The following is a 23,558-nucleotide window of genomic DNA, read 5'->3' as shown; positions in this document are numbered from 1 at the left end:
AAGAAGACTTGGGATGTGTTCTTTCAAGGTCAACTCCCAGACGTGTGTCCAGATAAACGCTTGAGTAAGAGAGGATCCAAAAGGGTAAGAGAAAAAATACTCTGTTTATCAAATTAATTTTTAATTTTTACTGTTTGATAATTTTAATAAAACTTACATAATTATTAAACTTCTGATTCATACAAAAATTTGAAGCTGTTTGAAGAAATTTCGTTGTTTTGAAGCCTAAGTAGCGAAAAATAGGTCTCATTTGGTAATGACCATTCAAGTTTTCCGCACAACTACAAAAAATATTTCTAACTAATTTAAATTAAATGTAATTTTATATAGTACTGGCTATCAAGAGGATGGTAGTTATATTAATAAGCTTTATTTTGTTGTTGATGTGAATAAACATTCGTTGTGTACACACAAAAAAAGAGTGTGTGATCTAATGTTACTTAACACAGCATTTAATGCTTGCGTAAAGTGTTTGTTCGTCAGGTCAGCTCCAGGACAGAGGACTATCTGTGGTCTTCAGGTTTTTGTGTTCGAATCTGGATGTTGTCTGTTTTTAAAACATATATTTAATAGTTTAATAACCTGCTTCCCTATAATTTTACAGCATTAAATGCTTGTTTTCAAGGTGGGACACTGTAATAGTCACCATCTGCAAGGAAACTGCACACGTTTTAAGAGTTTCTACTGTGTCAAGAGCCTATATTTTCAACGGATTTAGAGCAGCGACATGTAATACTGTTTTTTTTTTTTTTTTGCAGTATTGCAACGCGATGAATTGTTACCTACATATCAGGCACGTGCTTGCAGGTTTTCTTGGATTCTTTCACGAAGAAATTTTGTCACCTGTGAAATAATTACACTTGACTATTCATAAAATTATCCTTATTCATTTGGAAATCCACACTGAACTCATATAATATGGAAACATCTATTTTTGCGATAGTCTGATTTTCTGGCGGTGACAAAATACGTGTGCCTTCATACAAGTGTACTTCATACACTGTTCCAGCTAAAATTTACTTTTTTTTTCATTTATGCATTCAATAGGACAGTACCACTTCGCCAATAGTCAGAATTAAGGATTTGATTCTGTACATATCTATATTGTCTCGTTATAACTATCATGAGCCGGAATTTGAAGTTAAATTTCATCATTTACATTAAACGTACATACGCGTAATGCGTTTTCAAGTATGAAAATACGGTAACGAAATAAATATCAAGATTGGAAAGTGATAGATTCCAGAAAGATTGTTGTATAAGTTTTTATACTGTTATATAATACTATTATAGGTAGGTAGAAAAACTATGAAGTGTCTAAATGCCCTCGCTAAACCATTTGCACACAAAAAAAAAACCAGGCTTCAGTCAAAACCGTTGCACGCATGTGGCCTAGCCGAGATTCCAGCCTGATCCTTCGTGGTCCAGAAGTAACGCCTTAGCAACGTCTACCCCTGTGGAGATCATATTTGATTTCTTGCCTTGAAATACAATAACGCAAATAAGCGCTAGTTCCACATGCATGTATGCAGAATGGCTGAGCAAAATTGAAAATTCGAAAGAAGAGGCCCTCCTAGCCAGGAGTGTATTTGTTTTTTGTGAGGCAATGATGAACGCGACGTTCGCTATTTACGAGCATCTCTGCTTGAAGGGAACTATTTCTATTACATACTGATCAGGACTAAGCTGTGAGTGAATGGTAGTCAGCAACTAATTTCTGGGGATAACTATGGCCATGATGCAGGAAGTGGTGATATCTGTACGTAGAGGATGCAGTACTCTCTTTTCTTTCGCTGCTCTGAGGGTAACTACTAACATAAAATGCAACTAGTAAAGAGTTTTAAATAATTTACCAAAAGAGCATCCAGCATGTTAACACTCATCCGTGCTCTGTGGACACGCAAGCAACCTCCGATAACATCGAACCGAATTTCGTGGTTCTGCTCCTCCCTTATACCTTCCTTCTTCGTCACTCTGTGGACGTCCCTGTGCAGGAGTGCCGCAAACACATAGAGGCTAAGTGAGTTTGTTGCTCAATAAAAGCAATCCTCGGAATTATTCTGCAGCTGGACTCACAATGTTCCGCCTCTTCCATCCGTCAATCAAGTGACATACAGCCAGTCAGACGGACCGGAAAATTCCATTCGTCCGTCCGCAAAAACCTTGCCAAGCCAAGCTTCAACTTTCGACGGAGGGATGACATTATAACCTTAAAAAGTTTTAGAGGCATTGTCATTGTTTTAAAATGTTTTTGAGTTTATTGGCTAAGATGCTTCCGTATTGTTTTTAACTTACGAACACGTTTTAAGTTTGATATTTGAAACAATTGAGAAAAAAAAGTAATTAATAATGCATTGTAACTCTGAAATATATTTAAACAAATATTTTTGAGTTAGTTTTATCATTTATAAACTGGTAATTTTTTTCAAGATAAACTTCCTCAAAATATAAGCCCTCGTAGTTGTTGGCAGTATTCAAGAAGAAAAATATAATGACAGACGTATGGATAGTTGTGACTCGCAAGGCTTGTTGACGGGCAGACGGATGGCGAACGGACAAGTGACGGACAGTCGCGACTGAACGTTTGAGTCCAGCTTACCGCTATGGAATGCCAACCAAACTGACAAATTCTTAAATTTGCTTTAAAATGATCAATCACAATTGAATGCTGCGTTTGCGCTAATTCTGTGGTAGTGTCATAGTTTTGGCACGCCCCAAATAACTAAACGCCAATCACGAATCCGCGAAAATTGAAGGAACGAGTCACCTACAACCCAACTGGCAAATTATGGCACTCATACGGCAGCCACGCCTTTTTTGAGTTTGAGTACGGCAGCACGGATCACTGAACTATATCGGTGACTTAAATTTTAGCTAGTTTCCAAAACTACACGTGTAGTTGGAGAGTCGTAACCACTAGGGACCGGAAAAATTCGCGGGTTCAATAACCTCTAGGATGGACTCGATAGTCCTTTAATACTCGCGCAAATACCACCTGTTCATTGGCTGCAGACTTTTCAGAGTTCTCAACTTGCTAGCATGTGATTCAATACTTAAGCGGATGAGGGTTTATCATTGGCCCAAAGTCCGAGACACAAACTGTGAACCAATAGCAATAGCAACGAAGATGTACAATAGATAGAATTCTAGCCTATCACGAAACGAATCTTCGAATTTTTTCCGGTCTCTAGTAACCACCAATTGTACTTGGGTTGAATTCAGATTAACCATTCGAAAATCAGAATGCACGAGGAAGATCCTCTGCGGGCTGAGACTTTTGTAAGTTCAAATTATATGTGAATATTAAAGAAAATTGTATTAGTACATTACAGTAAAATAGTAAACACCTTAGACACCATTAAACATAGTAACAGATGGGAGGTTTCAAATGTCTATAAATAAAACTGCTGACTAATTCATCAAATGGTTACTATTTATATATTTTAAAAAAATCAATACTGACTGCAAATAAAAAAAGCATGTGCAACTCAGAATACGTGATAGAAGTGAAACCTTCTTGGCTATATAAACCTCAACTCGTAAGTTTATCGTAAGGGTAAAACGGCAGAGAGAAAGAAGACAATTTTATAATAACAATTTATTAGCGATGTTGAAATATCATACCATAAAGAAAAACTGTGCGTGTTACTGTTTCTTCGAAAAATTCTGCCATTCGGAACACGCCAAATCTCTCAATGAAATATGAAAGTAATAGCAGATAGCGTTATCTATGCGGAAAATGCGGGGACTTTTTCAACAGCACTCTCTACGCTGCTGGTTGAACACGAAGGAACGCGAGCGCGCTGGTAGAAAATATAAAATAGAAGGCATTCACAGCTGACTGTATAGGATACCTATATCTATTTTCTGAAACAAACGCACGCGCACTCTCGTGGTACTATTTTCTTTTGAGGCAGGGGGCGAACCCCGCAACGTATATAACATAATGCTCTATTTATACCTATTCGGGCAAGTACATATTCTCTGTCCTTTTTGCGTCAGAAACGTTTCACAAAAATGTTTCATGAAAACGTTGCATTAAAATTCAGCGTTGAAATTTTACTCTCGTCGCACCCAAATAAGTTTTACTTCAAAAAATAAATAAAGGATTGAAAGTGACAAGGGTGCTAGAAGCCTGTAAATTTCTGATAATTACTGGAAACGAGGCACGGTAACCAATGATTTTGACTTCTAACATACGCTGATTGACTGACCCACGAAATGCTTTCTGCTTCCAAGAAGTTCTATCAGCTGGGAGCGTCAGTGTTACAGATACATTCCAAAGACAATAACTTACAGGAAAACAGCATGTTTCTGCAACACTAAAAGCAAAATTTGTCTGGAAACCTTCTTGCTATATGGGATCGTAAAAAAAAAACGGCAACGAAACAAACGTGATTTTGTTGGAATATGAGCCTTTAGGTCCATGATATTTGTGCGAAACACACTTAGTGCGTTTATCTTTCTGTCCCGAAAGCGTTTAAATATTGAGTTACATGCCTTTATGGCTTTATGGATTTATGGCTGTCAGGAGTGAATTCCAGGTTGTTCAGATTATCTGAAATTAAAACTTAACTCCTGTTCAAGAGGTGTTGCTTTTTCGACGCGTCCTTCAAGGAACATTCGCACTTTGAAAGCGAATGTTATTGTTACGTGAGTAAAACATTCGTTGATGCGAGGTTAGCCAGTGCACACGTGCCTTGTCTCGTTCGTGGCGTCGCGACACCCAGCTGCCAAAAGTGTGAACGCTCGGACATGACAAGGGCGAGGGGAAAGGGAAAGGCGGGGCGTGGGCTCACCTCGGCGGACCCGCCCTGGACGGAGCAGCGATCAGGCGGCGACACACGGGATGCTGCACTGCTGCGCTGTCTCGGCCCGACTGTGCCTTCCCTCTTTGGCGCGGCGCGCGGACGTGTGTGTGTGTGGGCCGGGCTCTGCTCCCCTCTGCCCCTCCACAGGACACCCACCCCAACCCCTCCCCCTCCCCCCTCGCTGAAGGAATCTGCGGCCCCAGCAACCCGCGCTAACCCGCCCGCGCGCCTACTCGGCGCTGGGGCGTCCGTCAGCGCTGCCAGCCGCACCGGAGTCCCGGTACACGCGCCCCGATTACCGTGTCTGTTCTCGGCACCCGATAAGATTAGCTCGGGTGGGCAAATGTCGGGAGCCACAGATAACTTAGAAACACACAACTTAGAACAGTCATAGCTTAGAAACCTCGAAAAAATCCACGTAACTTAGAACTGTCATAAGTTAGAACGATCATAACTTAGAAACACGTGACTTAGAAACACGTGACTTAGAAACACGCAACGCAGAACCACACAACTTAGAAACGTCGTAACGTAGAAAGTCATAACTTAGAAACACAAAACTTAGAACTGTCATAACTTAGAAACACGCAACGCAGAACCACACAACTTTGAAACGTCGTAACGTAGAAGTCATAAATTAGAACTATCACAACTTAGAAACTCACAACTTATAACTGTCATAACTTAGAAACACGTATCTTAGAAACACACAACGCCGAACCACATAACTTAGAACTATCATAACTTAGAAACACACAACTTCGAACAGGTATAACTTAGAAGATTCTATCTTGTGTTTCTAAGTTATGTGTTTCTAAGTTGTTACAGCACCCCCGCAAATGTACCCGAATAAAGGAAGAAGAAAAAAATTAATAGTACAAAAAATATTTAACAATATTCACTTGGGATGGAAAATCATTAGGGTGGAAAACAGTCTTTTGCCCTGGCCGTAACGCACAAGCATTAAACATCCCTGCCTTTTTGAAAACAGCCTCGGCTACAATACATTCCTAAGGATCTCTGGAGGACCACATGCTAATATGAAGTGAACAGTAGGGCTGTGATAACAGGATCAGGGATATCACTTATTGAAAACAGTCTCGGCTACTCTATTAAAGCACAAAATAAATTTAAGTCGCCATATTTATATTACAGGTACCTAAATATTTAGAATAATTTTACACTATCCTTTAACCTGAAAACACCATTTTTCACATGTGGCTTTTCCCAAACCATCCAATGACGCATTTTAAAATCTTGCACTAGTTGACATGAAAAGAAAATAGATTAGGACTTCAAGTTTCTTTACACACATTGCTAAAAATTATATAATTAGCAAAACTTGAATGTCATTAAACGTACTGTTTTCCAGACAGTTAGTTGACACTAATATTAAGTTTTATTTCACTCCTTAGTATGATTTTACTGTACAAAATTCATAAATTAATTCCGATTATGGCTGCCTTCAATAACTTGCAGTTTTATTCCCAAACAAATTGCATGTTTTCCAGCATAAAGCAACAATTTATCGAAGCGGAATCCCACTGGTGTCGGGTAGACTGAGTATCATTCCTCCACTCACTGTAAAAAAAAAAAAAAAAAAGTTAACGAAATTATTTAATTTTTTTATTTTTGGTTTGGTTTTAACGCGTCTTTGACACCGAGGTCACACTGAAAGAAATTTTTGTAGATTTTACAAGAAATATCCTTGGAAACCCTGCTGCCAAGGATATTTCTTGTAAAACTACAAGGCAGAGCTTTGTACGATGTGCGATTTTGCAAGGCTCTGCCTTGTAGTTTTGCAAGAAATATCCTTGGCAACAGGGTTTCCAAGAAATTCCCTTGTAAAAGTACAAATTTTTTTTTAGAGTGCACATGAGACGATACACACACGACTATGTCACGGCATACAGTCAGGACCTGTCCCTGCAATTTCCTGGAATGATTTCGGGAAATCTGGAACGTGACCGGGATTCGAACCCGGCTCCTCTCGAAAGCGAGCGCGATGGTTTACAATCGCGCTTCTACGCTAGGTGAGTGCGTGTTGTAACGTACTGCTACAGAAGGTAAGTGAAATAATGGAACAGCGTTTAAGAGTAAATTATACAGAAAAAAAAATATTTTGTCAGTATAAAAGGGGTTGGAATGTATATTTCTCTTGGCCTCTAGAATTCACGGAAAATCAAGTGTAGACAATCCATCATACACGTCAAGATACAAGCTTTGATGTGTCACGTAAATTTTTTTTCCCCCGTAACATAAAATTATTGAAGCTGACTGTGATTGGCCGCGCCCTCGTTTATGTTAGTTTGTTAATTTTTTTTTTGTTACTATCGATTCGTTTCCTAATCATAACGACGCGATTGGCAATAAAATTAACAAAGTTTTCAAACGGCGACTGTCAAATGCTAGCTGATCCCTGAACTTATGTTTGGAAGCTGCGCGTTGTATTCGAGAGATGATGAAAGACATACGGCATCGTACATTTAATTTATTTTTCAAGTAGTTCGGGAATATGACGCGCGTCTTGTGACAGACGAAATGGAACGGAGACACACATAATTTAGAAACTCACAATTTAGAGAGCCACAACTTAGAACAATCATAACTTAGAATTCTCGACAAAAAAATCAATACGACTTAGAATCACCATAATTAAAGAAATTTACAACTTAGAAAAATCATAACTTTAAAAAATCACAGTTTAGAATTGAAAGCATGTTAAGTTCGTTAATCTTACAATCTTTGCATTCTCTATCGGTGGAAAACCAAAACAAGGTTAAACAACAGGTTAAACATTCTCGTCCAAATGGATACTGGTAAAAAAAAAGGCCCTTCCTACACGGTAACTCTATAACATTTGTACGTAGGACACCAGATATTATTATCATATTCTCTAGAACATTCATTTACGTGAATTAAACATCCTATGAATATAACTTCAAAACAAAATATGCAGCTGATTGGATGAGACGAACCACAATAATTTACTAAATATTTCTTACAGGCAGACCACGTGGTAAGACTAGACTCACTGCACTGAAAGAAATTTTTGTATATTTTACAAGGAAAATCCTTGGAAACCCTGTTGCCAAGGATATTACTTGTAAAACTACAAGGCAGAGCTTTGTACCATGTGCGATTTTGCAAGGCTCTGCCTTGTAGTTTTGCAAGAAATATCCTTGGCAACAGGGTTTCCAAGAATTTCCCTTGTAAAAGTACAATTTTTTTTTGAGTGTGTGATTTGTAACTACTTACCAGACAGACAATACGCTATGGGTATTGGACACAAATATGGTGATATGTTTATGTATTAATTTAACTACTGGCACTATAAAATAACATGATAAAGAGATTCAGTTAAAATTTTAATCCCTTGGCTAGGTTATAATGAATTGCTTAGTCACACATTTTTCTTTTGTTCATACAGTAATTACTTGGGATTCTGATATTAAACCATATACAAGACTAGGCTAGTATGAATTTTCCCGATCGTTTAAAACAGATATGGTACTATGTATTACTCAATTTTGCTTGCTGATTGTGTGCTAGTAACTGTTTTATCATGAAGTTATTGTACCCAACAGTACTAGTGGTACCTATCATTGGAATGATGGTTTTCTATCTCGTAACAAGAGCATATTAACGCAATAAGCCACGTATCTATCTTACATTTATTACTAATTAAAAACATGCACTCTTTTTATTAGCTTGGAAAACCTCTACCACATTTCGGAAATGCTAAAAATGGCAGGAGCTAACTATGATCATGAATACAAAATTGCATTACAAAAAATAATCCTCTGCAAAAATAAAACCTATAAAAATATAACCAAGAATAAGTCATTACAAAAAGAATTCGACACAAAGCCAATCATCTCAAACGAGTATGAAAAAGCAAAATTGTCAAATCGTAAGTTAAGTAGGTAGCCTATTATATTTAGTGTATCTTGGGTAATGATATTTGCCAAAATTAATATTAATAGTTAGAAACTAAGATAACAATCGCAAATAGTTTTTCTAAAATAAATGTAAGTAGTTTTTGAGCTATGTATATAAATGCTTAACGACATTTTAAGATTTAGGTTATTTTTGATATGATAAATTCACGTTATTTGGAGAGAAAAAAACCTTCACGATTTTAATTTGCATATGTGTTTGTGTAGGATTTTAGAACAGTTTCATAAATTCTTTCTCTCTATCTTTCTCTGTGAAACGCGCTTCAGTTTTCTGAAGCTGATTGCATTTGATGTCTGGCAGACTGAAATTACATCTTCAGGAGAGTGGTGGAAAGTAAACATTTTCACAACATTGTAAAATATTAACTAAAAAAAGAACAGTGTCGCGGTAGTTTCCAATTTATGACACCATGTTTATGTTTTACGTCTTGCAGAGTTAATACTCACGTGTAACTAAGATTGCCATGAAGATGTCAAAGCCAACGCAGCTCACGTCCAAACCAAACAAGAAACCCAAGTCAGCCATGACGAAGCCTAGCCGCTCGGCGAACAGCAGACATGCCACGCAGGTTGCCCTGCAAGTATACAAGTCAGCCATGACCAAGCCTAGCCGCCCGGCGAACAGCCGACATGCCACGCAGGTTGCCCTGCAAGTATACAAGTCAGCCATGACGAAGCCTAGCCGCCCGGCGAACAGCAGACATGCCACGCAGGTTGCCCTGCAAGTATACAAGTCAGCCATGACGAAGCCTAGCCGCCCGGCGAACAGCAGACATGCCACGCAGGTTGCCCTGCAAGTATACAAGTCAGCCATGACGAAGCCTAGCCGCCCGGCGAACAGCAGACATGCCACGCAGGTTGCCCTGCAAGTATACAAGTCAGCCATGACGAAGCCTAGCCGCCCGGCGAACAGCAGACATGCCACGCAGGTTGCCCTGCAAGTATACAAGTCAGCCATGACGAAGTCTAGCCGCCCGGCGAACAGCAGACATGCCACGCAGGTTGCCCTGTAAGTATACAAGTCAGCCATGACGAAGCCTAGCCGCCCGGCGAACAGCAGACATGCCACGCAGGTTGCCCTGCAAGTATACAAGTCAGCCATGACGAAGCCTAGCCGCCCGGCGAACAGCAGACATGCCACGCAGGTTGCCCTGCAAGTATACAAGTCAGCCATGACGAAGCCTAGCCGCCCGGCGAACAGCAGACATGCCACGCAGGTTGCCCTGCAAGTATACAAGTCAGTCATGACGAAGCCTAGCCGCCCGGCGAACAGCAGACATGCCACGCAGGTTGCCCTGCAAGTATACAAGTCAGCCATGACGAAGCCTAGCCGCCCGGCGAACAGCAGACATGCCACGCAGGTTGCCCTGCAAGTATACAAGTGTGTCATTAGTAAGAAGATTATCTCAAAGCTTTTCGAATGTTGAGTATATAACTATTACAATTGCGATTATACAGAAAAAAAAATTCTGTACTTTTACATAAGATTCCTCTGAAACCTTTTGCCAAGTAATAGTTTGTAATACTACAAGAAATATATTGTAACTTTATACAACACATGGCTATGATTTTTGTTGCATTTATGAAATTCGTTTTTTCTATATAATACCGAGTATTTCTTACGAAAATCTACTTAAAAAAATTATTGATACTGACTGGCATACAATGCACAGCCGGTGGGCCTGGAAGCATAAAATTTTGCACAGAAGTGCCTTATACAATTTCAGTGAACAGTTAGGAAGGATTTTTGAAAATCACCTAAGGGCGTTAACTAGAGTATGATAGTGTGTGTATATCTTCTATATAAAATTCTCGTGTCACAGTGTTAGTTACCATACTCCTCCGAAACGGCTTGACCGATTTTTATGAAATTTTGTATGCATATTCAGTAGGTCTGAGAATCGGCTACTATCTATTTTTCATACCCCTAAGTGATAAGGGTTGTCCACCCCTAACATTATTTTTATTTTATTTTTTGGAAAAAGGTTCTTTATTATTTTTATAATGTGGCATTAAAAAATACATACAACCCTAAATTTTCACCCTTCTATCACAACCCCTAATTTTTAATAGAATTTTATATTTTAAACCCCGGTCGATAGCTGATCAATTAACACTTGATCAACCTTCCCCCCCTACAGCGAGCTCATTACCTGGATTAACACATAGACCACATATTAATATGAAATTCCATCCCTAAGGGAATGAAAAAGTGATAATTTCATTTTATAACGGAAAAAAATCATAGGTCATAGACATACAAATAGTGAGTGAGTGTCATTTCTCTGTGTCTGACACACGATCATACACATAGTAAGGTCTGGCAAATTCATATTTTTCTCCTTGGTGAGACCAGCCCGCTTAGTGGAGCTCGCAGCGGCTAGCAAAATAACGGCGCTCATAACAGTTTTGTTCTTAACTTCGTCAATAGATAGAATTGCCTTGAACTTTAAACGCACCATCGTTTGATGCGTTTGTCATGTCTTTAATTTTCGTTTGTTTGTGCCTTATGCGTTCCTATACCATTCATCCGATTGCGATGAAATTTTGGTGAGTTATGCGCATGCCCGTGAAGGTTTCTGAGACGGTATAACTATTTTGCAAAAGTTGGAGCACAAATCGTTTCAAAAAATGTGTTTATTTTATATTATATAGCGGCACTTCGTCTGTTTTTGTTGTATACGTGCGCACGCATGACACAATTTATTTAAATATAAAAGGGAGACAGAGATAGAGTGATATATATATATATATAGTGAGATTAGGAGATAAGTTGAGATAGAGCGAGGTAAAGATAATGAAATGGTTAGATAAAGAGATATATAGATGTATATAGCTATATAGAGATTTATACATAGAAGAGATAGAGATAGTGGGAGTTATATATGTATATATGTAGATATAAAGAGATAGATATATATTATATATATATTTGCAGTTATAGATAAATATATATTTAGAGAGATGGATAGATGATTTGTGTATGTGTAACTACTTCAAACATATTACAAAACAAAACTCTATGAGGCATTGCAATTCATGCCGAGCATTAGCTAGATAATGGAATCTTTTCAATATTAGTAATCTCTAGAGACCGGAAAAATTCGCGGATTCATTTCGCGGTAGGCTAGACTCCAAACTCGTACACCTTTATGCTGAGTCAGTGATTGGACCATCGTTTATCTGAAGGACTCTAAGCCAATGAAAAACCTTCAACAAAAGAAGTATCAAATCACAAGCATCCCAAGTAACGCGTGTCACGAGTCAGTATCCAATGAGCAGGTGCAATTTATCCCAGTACATAGAGGATCGTGGAGTCTATCCTAGAGGTCATTGAAACCGCGAATGCTTCCAGTCTCTAGTAATCTCTTATTTTTCAGCTTTTTTCTATAGTGCTTTATAGAGTCTAGACTACATGCAGACCACCAATTTTTAGATATATACAGGTAAATAACAATACACTGGCAGAACAACGTCCGTCGGGATCTGAAAGTGATATATATTATTTTGCACACTTGACATTCAAATTAAGAAGACAATTACTAACTACATCTGATTTCTAAAAAGGTCCCCTTCACCCTGTGTTCAGCCCGGGCAACGTTGGGTACTGCACGGACAATTATACGTGGCATGCTCTCGAGTGGGTAAACCATCCAGTTTGTTTGTGTTAGCTAAAGATGGGCTAACAAAAAATATTGTTCACGCTATAGCATTAAGAGATTGATATTGATTGTTACTGTTAGTATCGTAATTAATTAATTTTATATAATTTAAATAATAAATTAAAATTAATTATGAAAAACACTTTTTGGTGTTTTGTTATTTTTATATTACCTCATCGTTCACAACGCTCCATGCCTCTTTCACCACATCATCATATACCACATCCTTACACACAATAAGTTAGTTATTTTTTTACACTAGAAATTCCCTAGAAATAATTTATATGGCAAAACAACGTTTGCCGGGTCAGCTAATATATATATATATATATATATATATATATATCTGTGTGTGTGTATACATATATGTATATGTATATATATATGGATTAGTCATAAACATACAAACTGTGAGTGCCATTTCGCTATGTCCGCCAAGCAATAGCCTTGAATCCATTACGTTTTGCTGTTGTAACGAATAAATTAGAGAGTAAGAAAAATAATATTTCTCTAACGATTTTTGTTGCCATGTTTGATACATTTTTCATTACCCATTTCGTACTTCATTGTTTAATGTTATCATTAAAATTACTTTCCACAGCACATTAGCACAGAACTGCAGCACATTAGTATACGGTTTAGTTTAGAACTTAGTAAATATATGGAAATGCATTGATTTGAATTTAATTTAATTGCATTGAATAGAAACGTGGAATTTAGTATTTAGGCTTCTGAAGAATTTCGAAAGTACAAAAAATTACGTTTAGACTGATTTAAGGGTTGATTTATCAAAAGAGATAACTCGCGGATGGACCTAAAATTAAAGTATGAAACATGCATAGATAGGGACCGGAAAAATTCGCGGATTCAATGACCTCTAGGATAGCCTCCATTATCCTCTGCACTTCTCAAGTAAACACGCGTGTTCATTGGTTACTAAATTGTGAGTCGTCTCCACTGGGTAGCTTGTGATTCGACGCTTCATTGGTCGATAGTCTCTCATTGGCCCAGAGAGCTACAGTTAAACTGCGAGCCAATAGCAGAACCAGCAGAATTATACACATGTTTAAATTTCAGCCTATCACGAAATGAATCCGCGAATTTTTCCGGTCTCTATGCATAGAAACTGAAGTTGAAGAAAGAGATTCAGAGATATTTATGTTGAAATGAATGTTTGCAATAAATTTATAAGTAATAAATATTCTTATTCCAAAAATAAGTAACTTAGATGTATGTATTTTTCAGATTTATTAATATGTTTTGGTTTAGTAGTTTGAGTAACTTTGAGTTATGTTATGTTCTGTAAATACGTGTAAGTAGTATTTGAGTATTGAATTGAAATAAATATTCTTATTCTTATTCGTGTCCTGTGTTTCCTATTAAAAATGTATAAATTTTGATATCAGTAACACGTAGATTAATATGGGCGAATCATGTTTCATTACTTGCTAGTTGGCACATAATTTCATACTGTAATTTCTTGTTGTCCCTGTTTATCGAACTTTCCATGAAAAATTGACATTAATGTGAATATGGAGTATTAAGTTCTTATTACCACGTGATTAAAAGTGCTGGTCAACACATTTATATTTCAATTAAGTAGTCATTAATTATTATTAGAAACACTTTTTTGCCTCATATAATGAGGTGATTTTACAGATTTTAATAGTTATTATTTATAAAACTTACCCATAAAAAATTTATCAAGAAAGAATATCAACATTAAATAATCGTTGAAATTTAAGTTCCCGGATGGCTTGAAAAGGCTTTTTTTTTTAGGAGTTTATGATATCAATTTTTCCGTGGGACGCCTCCCTAACCCCACTTCCCTTTAAGAGTCTTCTCCATATCCCCGGGGATGACGGCACTGGTAGTATTATAAATAGGGCCATGCATATTTCGCGAAAATATTCCGAGACTAGTTATAAGTTAAAACACTGTAGCACCGTTTGTGTTTCATGATTGGGTGAATTTCTTTCAGGTACATGTCGATTGATACAACACCAATCAGAGTAATTCAGTTACGAAAGCAAACACGTCCTGAGTGGCTCAGTCAAGAAAGGCAACGGCTTCTCTCGCAGACGGCCGCCTATCGCAAGGAAGAAACCGCTGGTGCGGGTATACCTTGTTGCAGTCTAATAGGGGTTCAGAGTTATTCGCGAAAAATGCCTGCCCCTATTTATAAACTATTTCATAGCAGTTGGTTTCCAAAGGAATTTTTTGTAGAAGTATTTTTATTTTTTATTTTTTTTTCCTTTTCTCTGGAGCGCACTGCCGCAGGCAGCGCAGTCGGCGAGCCACGGAGGTTGGTGGCCTCCTTCCAAGGCGACGCCAGTTCGATTCCCGGTGGTGACACATCCAAGTCTTCCGCGAGTGTGAAACACGTGGCGGATGTCTCGTGGGGAAGCCTAAGATGTCCATCAAGTTCTGTCCCTGCCCGAACACGCCCGAATATTCACCTTCGGCCAACCTCGGGTTTATTTATATATATATTTATATTTCTCTGTTTATTTTAATTTAGCTATACTAACCTAAATAACCGTCCATTGTGTTTTAAAGTGTTTTAATGTAGCTAACCTAACCGACCGCTTTAAATATTTGAATTCATTTTTCCTGCGCAAAAATAAAACAAATCCCGAAGTTGGCCGAAGGTGAATTGTTCGGGTGTAATCGGGAATGGCAGAACTTCATGTGCTTCTTAGGTCTGCCTGTCTCGTGAGCCGGCGGGATTTGCACTCCCGTCTCTCTCGCCCATTCATCCCGCCAATGCTTCATTATCAACTCACCGCTCCTCGCCGTGTCCAACGACCCTGGTGTCGACAAGACGCCAAGCTCAAACTCATTCATTCATTCATTCATTCATTCATTCATTCATTAACACAGTCCGCCCTATTGATGGTTCTCTTACCCGGTGATGGAGAATTTGCAAATATAATCAACGTAAGGCACAAATGAAACTTAACTTCACGAATTTCCTTCGTGGGTTTTGTGTTAGACATGAGTCAATGATGCACTAAATTAATAAAGAAGTAACGTAAAAGGTCGTTGGACATTACATTAAAAAAAAATTTCATTAAATTTAGCTGGTTTGAACCTACGGCCTATTTTTTTTCCAACTGTAAGATTGTTTAGGGCAACGAAATAAGTCTTACTGAAACAAAAATAATATTCAAAAAAATGATTAAATTTTGACCAACACATAAATCTGTATGTAAGCATAAAAACTTTTTTTTGTTTCAAATTATATTTTTATTCTCAATTTCAATAATTTTTAAGGAGACTCGATTATTCAAGGACATAATATTAAATTATTAAATATTGACTTTCTAATATGAACCGGATAGGCCGTAGGTGCAAACCAGCAAAATTTAATGTAGTTTTTTTTTAAATGTAATGTCCAACGACCTTTTACGTTACTTCTTTAGTAATTTAGTTTATGATTGACCCATGACTAACACAAACCCACGAAGAAATTAATGAAGTTAAGTTTTTTATTTGTGTCTTATAACATCGTTTAGTAACTATTATCCATATTTTAAATTGCGCGTTACTCTTAGGCAGTGGCGTAGCAAGTGGGAGGCAGGGGTGGTCCCCGCCAGGGGCGCTGGCGCAGGGAAGGAGGGGGGGGGAGGGTGTTGCCGCCACGACGGTTTCGCGGTTACTGAACCCTCCTCCCTCCCCCCCCCCCTCTTTTTTAATCCAGAAGGGATCGCCATTTTCAAGTCTGGCCAGGGGCGCCAGTCACCTTAGCTACGCCACTGCTCTTAGGCGCTCTTAACACTCAAAGACGCGAGCCACGCCTAACGGCTGTAGGCAGGTGTTCTGCCACAGTAAGCGAGGCGGTGTACGCACCTGACTTTGGAGCTGGCCAGCTCCACCGCGAAGCACTGGCTGCTCGCGGCAGCCACTGAGCAGGTCGCCTGGTACCCGGCGGCGAGTACCATGGCCGTGGCCGGGTCTTGCGACAGGAACCACAGGAACATCACGTACCCGGACACCAGGTGGCTCACCACTGGGGGAAACGAGCGCATTTCCGGAACTGATGCCCGGGGAAGGTATTTTCTCAAGCAAACTGTAAGCAAACCTATTATGAAGAGTGATTTTTTTTTGCATGGACAGTTCAGAGAGTCTATAAATTCCATTTCACGGCCTTAAAATAAAATTTTCTTTGAACTTATTCTGTACTACACGAGATATATAAATGTATAAACAAAATTGAACATAATCAAATTGAATACAAAATAGATTTACTGTTTGCAGGAACATGCCGATTTTTAATGTTATAAAACTAAAAACTTTTTTAGAGATAATTTCTAGATGATTTAAATGACGGTCTTCAAATATTTATTGTTACGAGGAGGGTAGAGACGAGGCAACGAGGCAGGCCAGCCAGCGCAGGGGTCAAGGGGAGCCCCCACCTCCATAGGCGTGCGCACGGTAGGTGCCACAGGTGCCTTGGCACCACCATTAGGGTTAACGTTATTTTGTTATTTACAAACAGAAATAATACATACTTACAAAAAACCGTATTATTACCAAAAAAAATGTTTTCCAATCGTGTCGAGTTACAGATATGTGCTCATAACACTATCAGTATATCAATTATCAATCGAACCAACTATACACACGGAAACAAGCCAGTTGCAATTACTTGTGTTGTACACGCGGGCCGCGGCTACGAAACTTCTGAAATGTAAATACTTCTCATAGTTCTCCTCGAATTACATAGAATGCGCGCTCGGTGTCCACTGTTCACTCCACTCGGCAGGCTCACGGAATAATAGCCGCCGTCCGCCAGGGTTTATTTAAAAAAAGAGAGAGAGTTTAGTTAAAAGGATAGGCTTACTCGATGACTTATATGCAGTCGCCGACAAAACATTTTTGTTGTATTCCAAAAGTTAAAAATTTTGCCCACTCTTATTTGTGTAATTTTATTATTTTAATATTTTACATATTTTAGGTATGTTCAAAGCCACCAGCATGAATTCCGTGCAAACAATTTGTGCAATTTACTTTAAGGTTCAACAAAGATTAAAACTGTAAATAGTTTAGTAGTTTTCCTGGTGATTATAACGTTCAAAGCCATAATTTGTCATAAAAAATGTTAAAATTTTTTCATCTATGTATTTAATGTTTTTGTTCGGAAACACCTTAAATAGCACCATTTTGCGCTTTCAAAAACAAATTTTTCCGCGGGAGTACCCCCGGACCCCCCGCTTTAGGCTCGGGGTCCATGAATGATAGGACTGTTGTGTAATCTGGCACCACCAATACTGAAGTCCTGCGCACGCCTATGCCCACCTCCCGAACAAGGTAGCGCCCGTCCCTCTGCGGTGATCCAGTTAGTATCGGCGGCTGTCGCCTTGTCTCCCGGGTGTTCGACATGTTCCCAGAGCCCCTGTCTGCGTGACGTGGCGTAACCAGGACGCCGTTGTTTCTCGAAGCTTCGAGCGTTAAGTCAGGGATTCTGAAGACGCGACGCTTCGGACGGCTACGAGGCCTTTTCAGGTCGTCGCTTCGCTAGACACCAAGGAGAAGGAATTTCGTCTTGCACACCCAAAACATTGGCTGAAGTGTAGTGTTTGCATTAAGGAAACAGTTTCAAATGACTTTTATTTTGTTTAAAATGATAGCTACTGTTTTTAAACGACGGAGATTCTAATTCTTACTTGCTAACCATCATCATCTATACTAATATTATAAAGCTGAAGAGTTTGTTTGTTTGAACGCGCTAATCTCAGAAACCACTGGTCCGATTTGAAAAATTCTTTCAGTGTTGGATAGTACATTTATCGAGGAAGGCTATAGGCTATATTATATTATCAATAACATTAGGGATCCTTACTAAAAGTCCAATTTAGAATCAAATGCGTTGGAGGGGGTTAGATACAACATGCAGTACACGTACGAAGTGTGTGTTGACAATGCCGCAGGCGCTAGAAGTTTATTTCATATTACCTATTAACATTGTTGCCACACACTAGATGCCTTATCGTTCTTTATTTTCCCATACAAGTAAAAAACACCCGTGTGATATTAACAACGAAGCAATCAGTACCCTCATAAGAGTTCAATTAGTATTTAAATACTTTTTATCACTTTAAATCGCAAACCTAAACTATTGTTTTTTTTCCTCTCTCTGTGTTTAATTTCTTTTTTATTGCCCTTTTTTTTTCAAGTATATATGTTTTACAGACTTGAAACTTCACAGTAATGTTCCTTATGTTACGCAGGATGACATTTTCCGAAAATTAGATCCCATGGGTGGTTAAAACCAGGCAACAGTGGGTACTTTGTCTGCATGAGAACAGGATTTTGCATTGTTCATGCCTTCTGCGTCTCCATGGCAACGGGCATCGCGCGGCAGTGGCGTACCCACAAGGAGGGATATGAATAATGAGCGGCGCAAGAGTGATCTGCCTGTAGACTGCCGTAGCGAAGTACGGGTACATCAGTTGTACGTTGCGTGCACGAGTCGGGAAACCATCAGTGCTATTCATTTTCTCTCCGTTACATTATACAGCAGTGTAATACATTTTCACTGAATTTTTTTTTATTTACCATTACTGTAAATGGGAGATGTGGCTTAATTTTTTTTCCATTAGTATAGCCGTGCGAAGCCGGGTCGGCCAGCTAGTAAGTTATAAAAAAATAGTTTTTGCAATGTTTTGGGCGGAACCAAATGGCGATGGCGAGGCCTGCTGCCCCTCTCGGCGGTAGGCTGAAGGGGGGTCACCGGGGGCGGACTCCGGGTGGGGCACCAGTGGTCTGGACTGCCGGGGCTCACCGAGGAAGAACTTCCTGCCGAGGCGGTCGGCGTTGAAGGCGAGGCAGACGGCCGCCGGCACGGTGGCGCCTCCCAGCAGCAGCATGGCGAGGTGGAGGTTGCGCGGGTGGCCGCCAGGGTCGCAGGCGAGCCGGGAGGCGGGCGGGTCCGCCAGCGTCATGAGCGCGTGCTGCGGCGCGCGGGTGGGGTGGCGGCCCAGGTCGCAGTTGGACGAGTCGTGCCTCAGCGGGAACACTGTCTCGTGGCGCGGCAGCAGCCCCGCGGCGCGCTGGCTCAGCGAGTGGAACCTGCGTCTCGCCGCGCGATCACACGGATCAGCATCTCTTCCGTCCACACTGCTCCGGGCTACCCATAACCTGGCTGCGGTGGTAGCCATGTTTGTTTATATTCTACATACGTTAAAAATTGTTTGTTGTACAAGATTATCTAATGTTCTTTTATTAGGGACACCTGTATTTCGCGATTTCATTTCGTGTCAAGTTATTTCACAAAACACTGTAGCTTTTTCTAAGAGTCATGGCAAATTGTGAGGGTGCAGCAGTACGGTGACCACGTCCTCATTGGCCCCGTCAAGAGCGGGACGACACCTCTCACCGACCTCAGCCAATAACCACAGGAGAAAAGCTACAGTATTTTGTGAAATACCTTGACACGAAATGTATTCGCGAAATACAGGTGTCCCTACTATTATTACTTTGTCATTTATTTTTGGCGGGAGTGGGCCTGACTCCGCGGGGAAGGTGATTGTCGCTCAAGGTGTCGGAGCTGTTGCCGGCTCTAGTTTCCGAGACATGATCCAACAGGTTCGCGGAATGGGTGCAAGGATGCGAATACGTAGCCTCTCCACGCACCAAGTGGCAATCCTCTGCCAACACGCGGACACCGCTGCTGGGGGTAAATGGTGGTGACTAAGCTAGGACGGGTTGCCTCAGTCTCTGGTCATAGACTCGCCCTAACTGAAGAGGACCATGCCGCAGTGCATCCTCAATTCAAAGTATGGGACCATAAATGGTGAATTGGCTGAGTCTGCGGGCAACAGCAGATGCGTTTGAAACCTTTCTGGGGGGGGGGGGAATTTTCGACTGCCGAGCCTCGGTGTCTTGGGTCCCAAGGGCCCCATAGTGAATGGATCAGGACTGTGGTAATGGTTAAGACTGAGAATGGCGCCGGCGTGTTCGGGGGCACCCGGGCCCAGTGGTCGGGGGAAGTATCGAGGACTGTCATTTCTAGCCAGGGCTTCCCGTGGTCGCCGCCGGAGGAATCCAGGCACGTCCGGGCCTTAACCGGCTGTAAACCTGTCGGGCCGAGGTACGGCAGGTAAGAGGGTAGTCCGAGGAGACGAGGACATCCAGTGGAGTGATTCCGAAGAGTGGCGGTCGGTTAGCTGCTGGCGAACGGTCTTGTGCCGCATAGATACCAAGTTGGTAGTAGTACGGGAAGAATCCATTAAATATTGAATGGTGTCCCGATGAGGTTTTCTCCAAGGCTCAGGATTCTGATTGGGTAGGACTCGTACTTGGTGGTGGTGCTCCTATCGCTTGGAGCAGGCTCCAAGGGTTCCCTAGCCCGATGCGGAGTCGACGTGGTGAGCGACGACACAGCTCCGGTACTAGTCTGGACAGCTAGCAGAGGTCTGGATAGGCCTCCACCGGACCACGGGTTCACTGGGTGATTGAGGGGTCCCAGTTAGATGTGGCAGGTCGGGGTAGGCATCAGCAGTGATAATAAGATCAAAGGTCTAAAAAAACAGCCAACTGTCTGGTTAGCTGAGTGTGGCAGGGGGCAAAGGTGGTGACTATGCTGGGATGGGTAGTCCATAGCCTCTGGTCGTAGCTGAAGTTTTAACACCTTCCCGATCAAAAGGGTGGAGTAATCCCTTGACGCTTATGTCTTAATTTACAATTTTCTCTGGAATGTTTAAATTGATCTGTAAGCCGACTCCCAATCTACCCTTAAAGGGCGCATATTTGGGAGGGGAGGTTGAGGTTGCCAACCTTTGGGTTGGAAAACATATGTCATTTATTTTTATTTTATATGTAAATTCTGCCCGTACTATGATCTCAATGCATAATTTTTAAAAATTAAATTATTTTTTCGTAACCTTGAAATGCAATCTCATGGGTTGCCATTTGTTACGCCTCCGTGCATTGTGGGAAGCAGCAGACGCGACAGTGAAATGTTCCGTGAGATCCGTCTCCGTTTCCGTGCCAGTGTAGAACGGGTCTTAAACCTAAGCTATTTCGGATCAACACTATATGTCACTGAAAAAACTTTATTAATGGACAACAAGCCGAAATTACCATATGTTAGATGTTAAATGCCCAGACAGCGCAGAGAATTCCGTGAAAGGAATTTAGAATTGAATTTGAATTTTAAATGCTTTTATTTGGCAGGTACAAGAAGGCGCCGGGGCGCGTACAGATGGTGTAACAGACAGACATACCGAATACAGACTCATACAAGTACAGTAGACAATACATCACGAACACTGTCCCAAACCTCATGTTTCTTCCAGCGTTAGTTCGAGTATATAGTCAATAAAAGGAACCTGGCACCAAGAACGATAGGAAGGTCGGAGAATTTAGAAATTGTTTTTACATCACACACGAACACAGTTGCAACAATAACAGTAAATACAGACAGACAACAACATTGAACAACACAGCGACAGACAGACGAACCCTACGATGATACTGAACATATAATACGGACAACAACAATGAAAACAAGGCGATGCCCAGACGAACCTGGCATGAAAATAAACAAATATTTTCGACAAAGCAACGATAACAGCACAGACGAACACAACAGGCTTCCTGAGACTTTTGCGACGTTTCGGCTCCCGTCATGTGGCACAAACAGACTCGGCCTCAAACGCTGAGTTCGTATTATCAAAAAAAAATTTTGTCATAAGGGATTAATAAATGGATTTTTCCTGTACATATATCTCTATAGATTTCTTGCTTTTGACCAATCAGATGACGCTATCAAACACTGTCTGTATGTGGTCGCTGTGTCTCTGCCGCAGGTCCGAGGCGCTCATTGGCTGACAGGCGCGACGGGTGAGTGTTCACGTGCTCTGTCGCCCAGATATCAGCCAAACTGTTATTCACATTTGCTGAATCATCCCCAATTACTAGAGACCGGAAAAATTCGCGGGTTCAATGACCTCCAGGATAGACTCCAATATCCTCTGCATATACTCTGGCAAATGCCAACTGTTCATTGGTTGTTGACTTGTGAGTCGTCTCGACTGGGTGGCCTGTGATTCGACACTTCTATGAGCGAGGGTCTCTAATTGGCCCTCAGTCCTCCAAATTAACAGTGAACCAATGACAGAAGAAACACTAAGGTATAATTATTTGAATTTTAGCATAACACGAAATGAAAACGCGAATTTTTCAGGTCTCTACCAATTACACAAAAAACTATAACTAATGAAACTAAATATAGTGACTGGAGTCATTGGTAACGAACTGCAAAGTGAGGCAGCAGTGTAGACTTTGCTTTCACAATGGTTAGAACCCAAAAGCCTGAATCTTACTCATTTTATTACTTCTCCTCCCTTTCCCAATTAATTTTTAAAGTAGACCGATAGTCATTTGGTCGACAGGCAGTAGACCGACAGCTATTTGATCGACGGGCAGTAGACCGACATCTATTTTATCAACGGGCAGTAGACCGAAACTCATTTGGTCGACAGGTAGTAGACCAACAGTCATTTTATCGACAAGCAGAGTACTGATAGTCATTTGACCGACAGTCATTTCTCTGATGACATTTCGGTAAATTGACTTTCGGTCTACTGACTGCTACCCAAATATTAATTTTAAAACTGTTTTGATAGCAATCTTTAATTTCAGTTTTGTTTCTATAGTAGATACCTAATTTAATTCTAAACACCCTAGAAAATGTAAATTTATAGGGATTTAATTTCCAAAATAAAGAAAACGCGAATTTCTTTAATTTTCTTTCTCTAGATTAATTGCGTTAAAAGATAACTTCACGCGCAAACTACATTCAAATAAATTTGGTTGAATGGAGCACAACACGAATAATAGTTATACTTAATAGATTATTGTTTCCAGTTTAATATTATGTAAAAAGAAACCGCATACAATAAACTATTATAAAATTATTAGATAATGGTTTCACTCTATATTTTTCGTTACTGATTTTATGTCATTGTAGTTAGACATGCTAATATTTTCATTGTGTGATTTATTCGGTATTGATCAGCAGTGCTCTAAGATCTACTTGACTGAAAAATATTTTGTTGTGCTTCTCGAACAATGGCGACGTTGAATGTCAGTGCGATAACACAACCGAAGCTTAAATT

The 23,558-nt window shown here is 40.2% G+C and overlaps 2 protein-coding genes across 2 annotated transcripts in view; both read right to left on the bottom strand.

Annotated features, from left to right (window-relative positions):
- The window catches only part of LOC134533218 (SPARC), a 96,061-nt gene extending 90,979 nt beyond the window's left edge, over positions 1 to 5,082 (bottom strand). The window contains exon 1 of the mRNA XM_063370613.1: positions 4,800 to 5,082. The gene's annotated coding sequence lies outside the window, so the exon portion shown is untranslated. The remainder of the gene's footprint in view (positions 1 to 4,799) is intronic.
- A 1,182-nt stretch (positions 5,083 to 6,264) lies between these two features.
- Positions 6,265 to 23,558, bottom strand: part of LOC134533550 (uncharacterized) — a 74,013-nt gene continuing 56,719 nt past the window's right edge. Inside the window, exons 6-9 of the mRNA XM_063371086.1 lie at positions 19,220 to 19,506; positions 16,285 to 16,444; positions 9,218 to 9,345; positions 6,265 to 6,392 (exon numbers count right to left, since the gene is read on the bottom strand). Coding sequence (XP_063227156.1) covers positions 6,337 to 6,392; positions 9,218 to 9,345; positions 16,285 to 16,444; positions 19,220 to 19,506 — 631 coding nt within the window. The 3' untranslated portion in view covers positions 6,265 to 6,336. The remainder of the gene's footprint in view (positions 6,393 to 9,217; positions 9,346 to 16,284; positions 16,445 to 19,219; positions 19,507 to 23,558) is intronic.

This window comes from Bacillus rossius, chromosome 6, assembly GCF_032445375.1.
Source record: "Bacillus rossius redtenbacheri isolate Brsri chromosome 6, Brsri_v3, whole genome shotgun sequence".
Classification (NCBI taxonomy): domain Eukaryota; kingdom Metazoa; phylum Arthropoda; class Insecta; order Phasmatodea; family Bacillidae; genus Bacillus; species Bacillus rossius.
The sequence above is the reverse complement of the archived record's forward strand: the minus strand, read 5'-3'. Positions and strand labels throughout refer to the sequence as shown.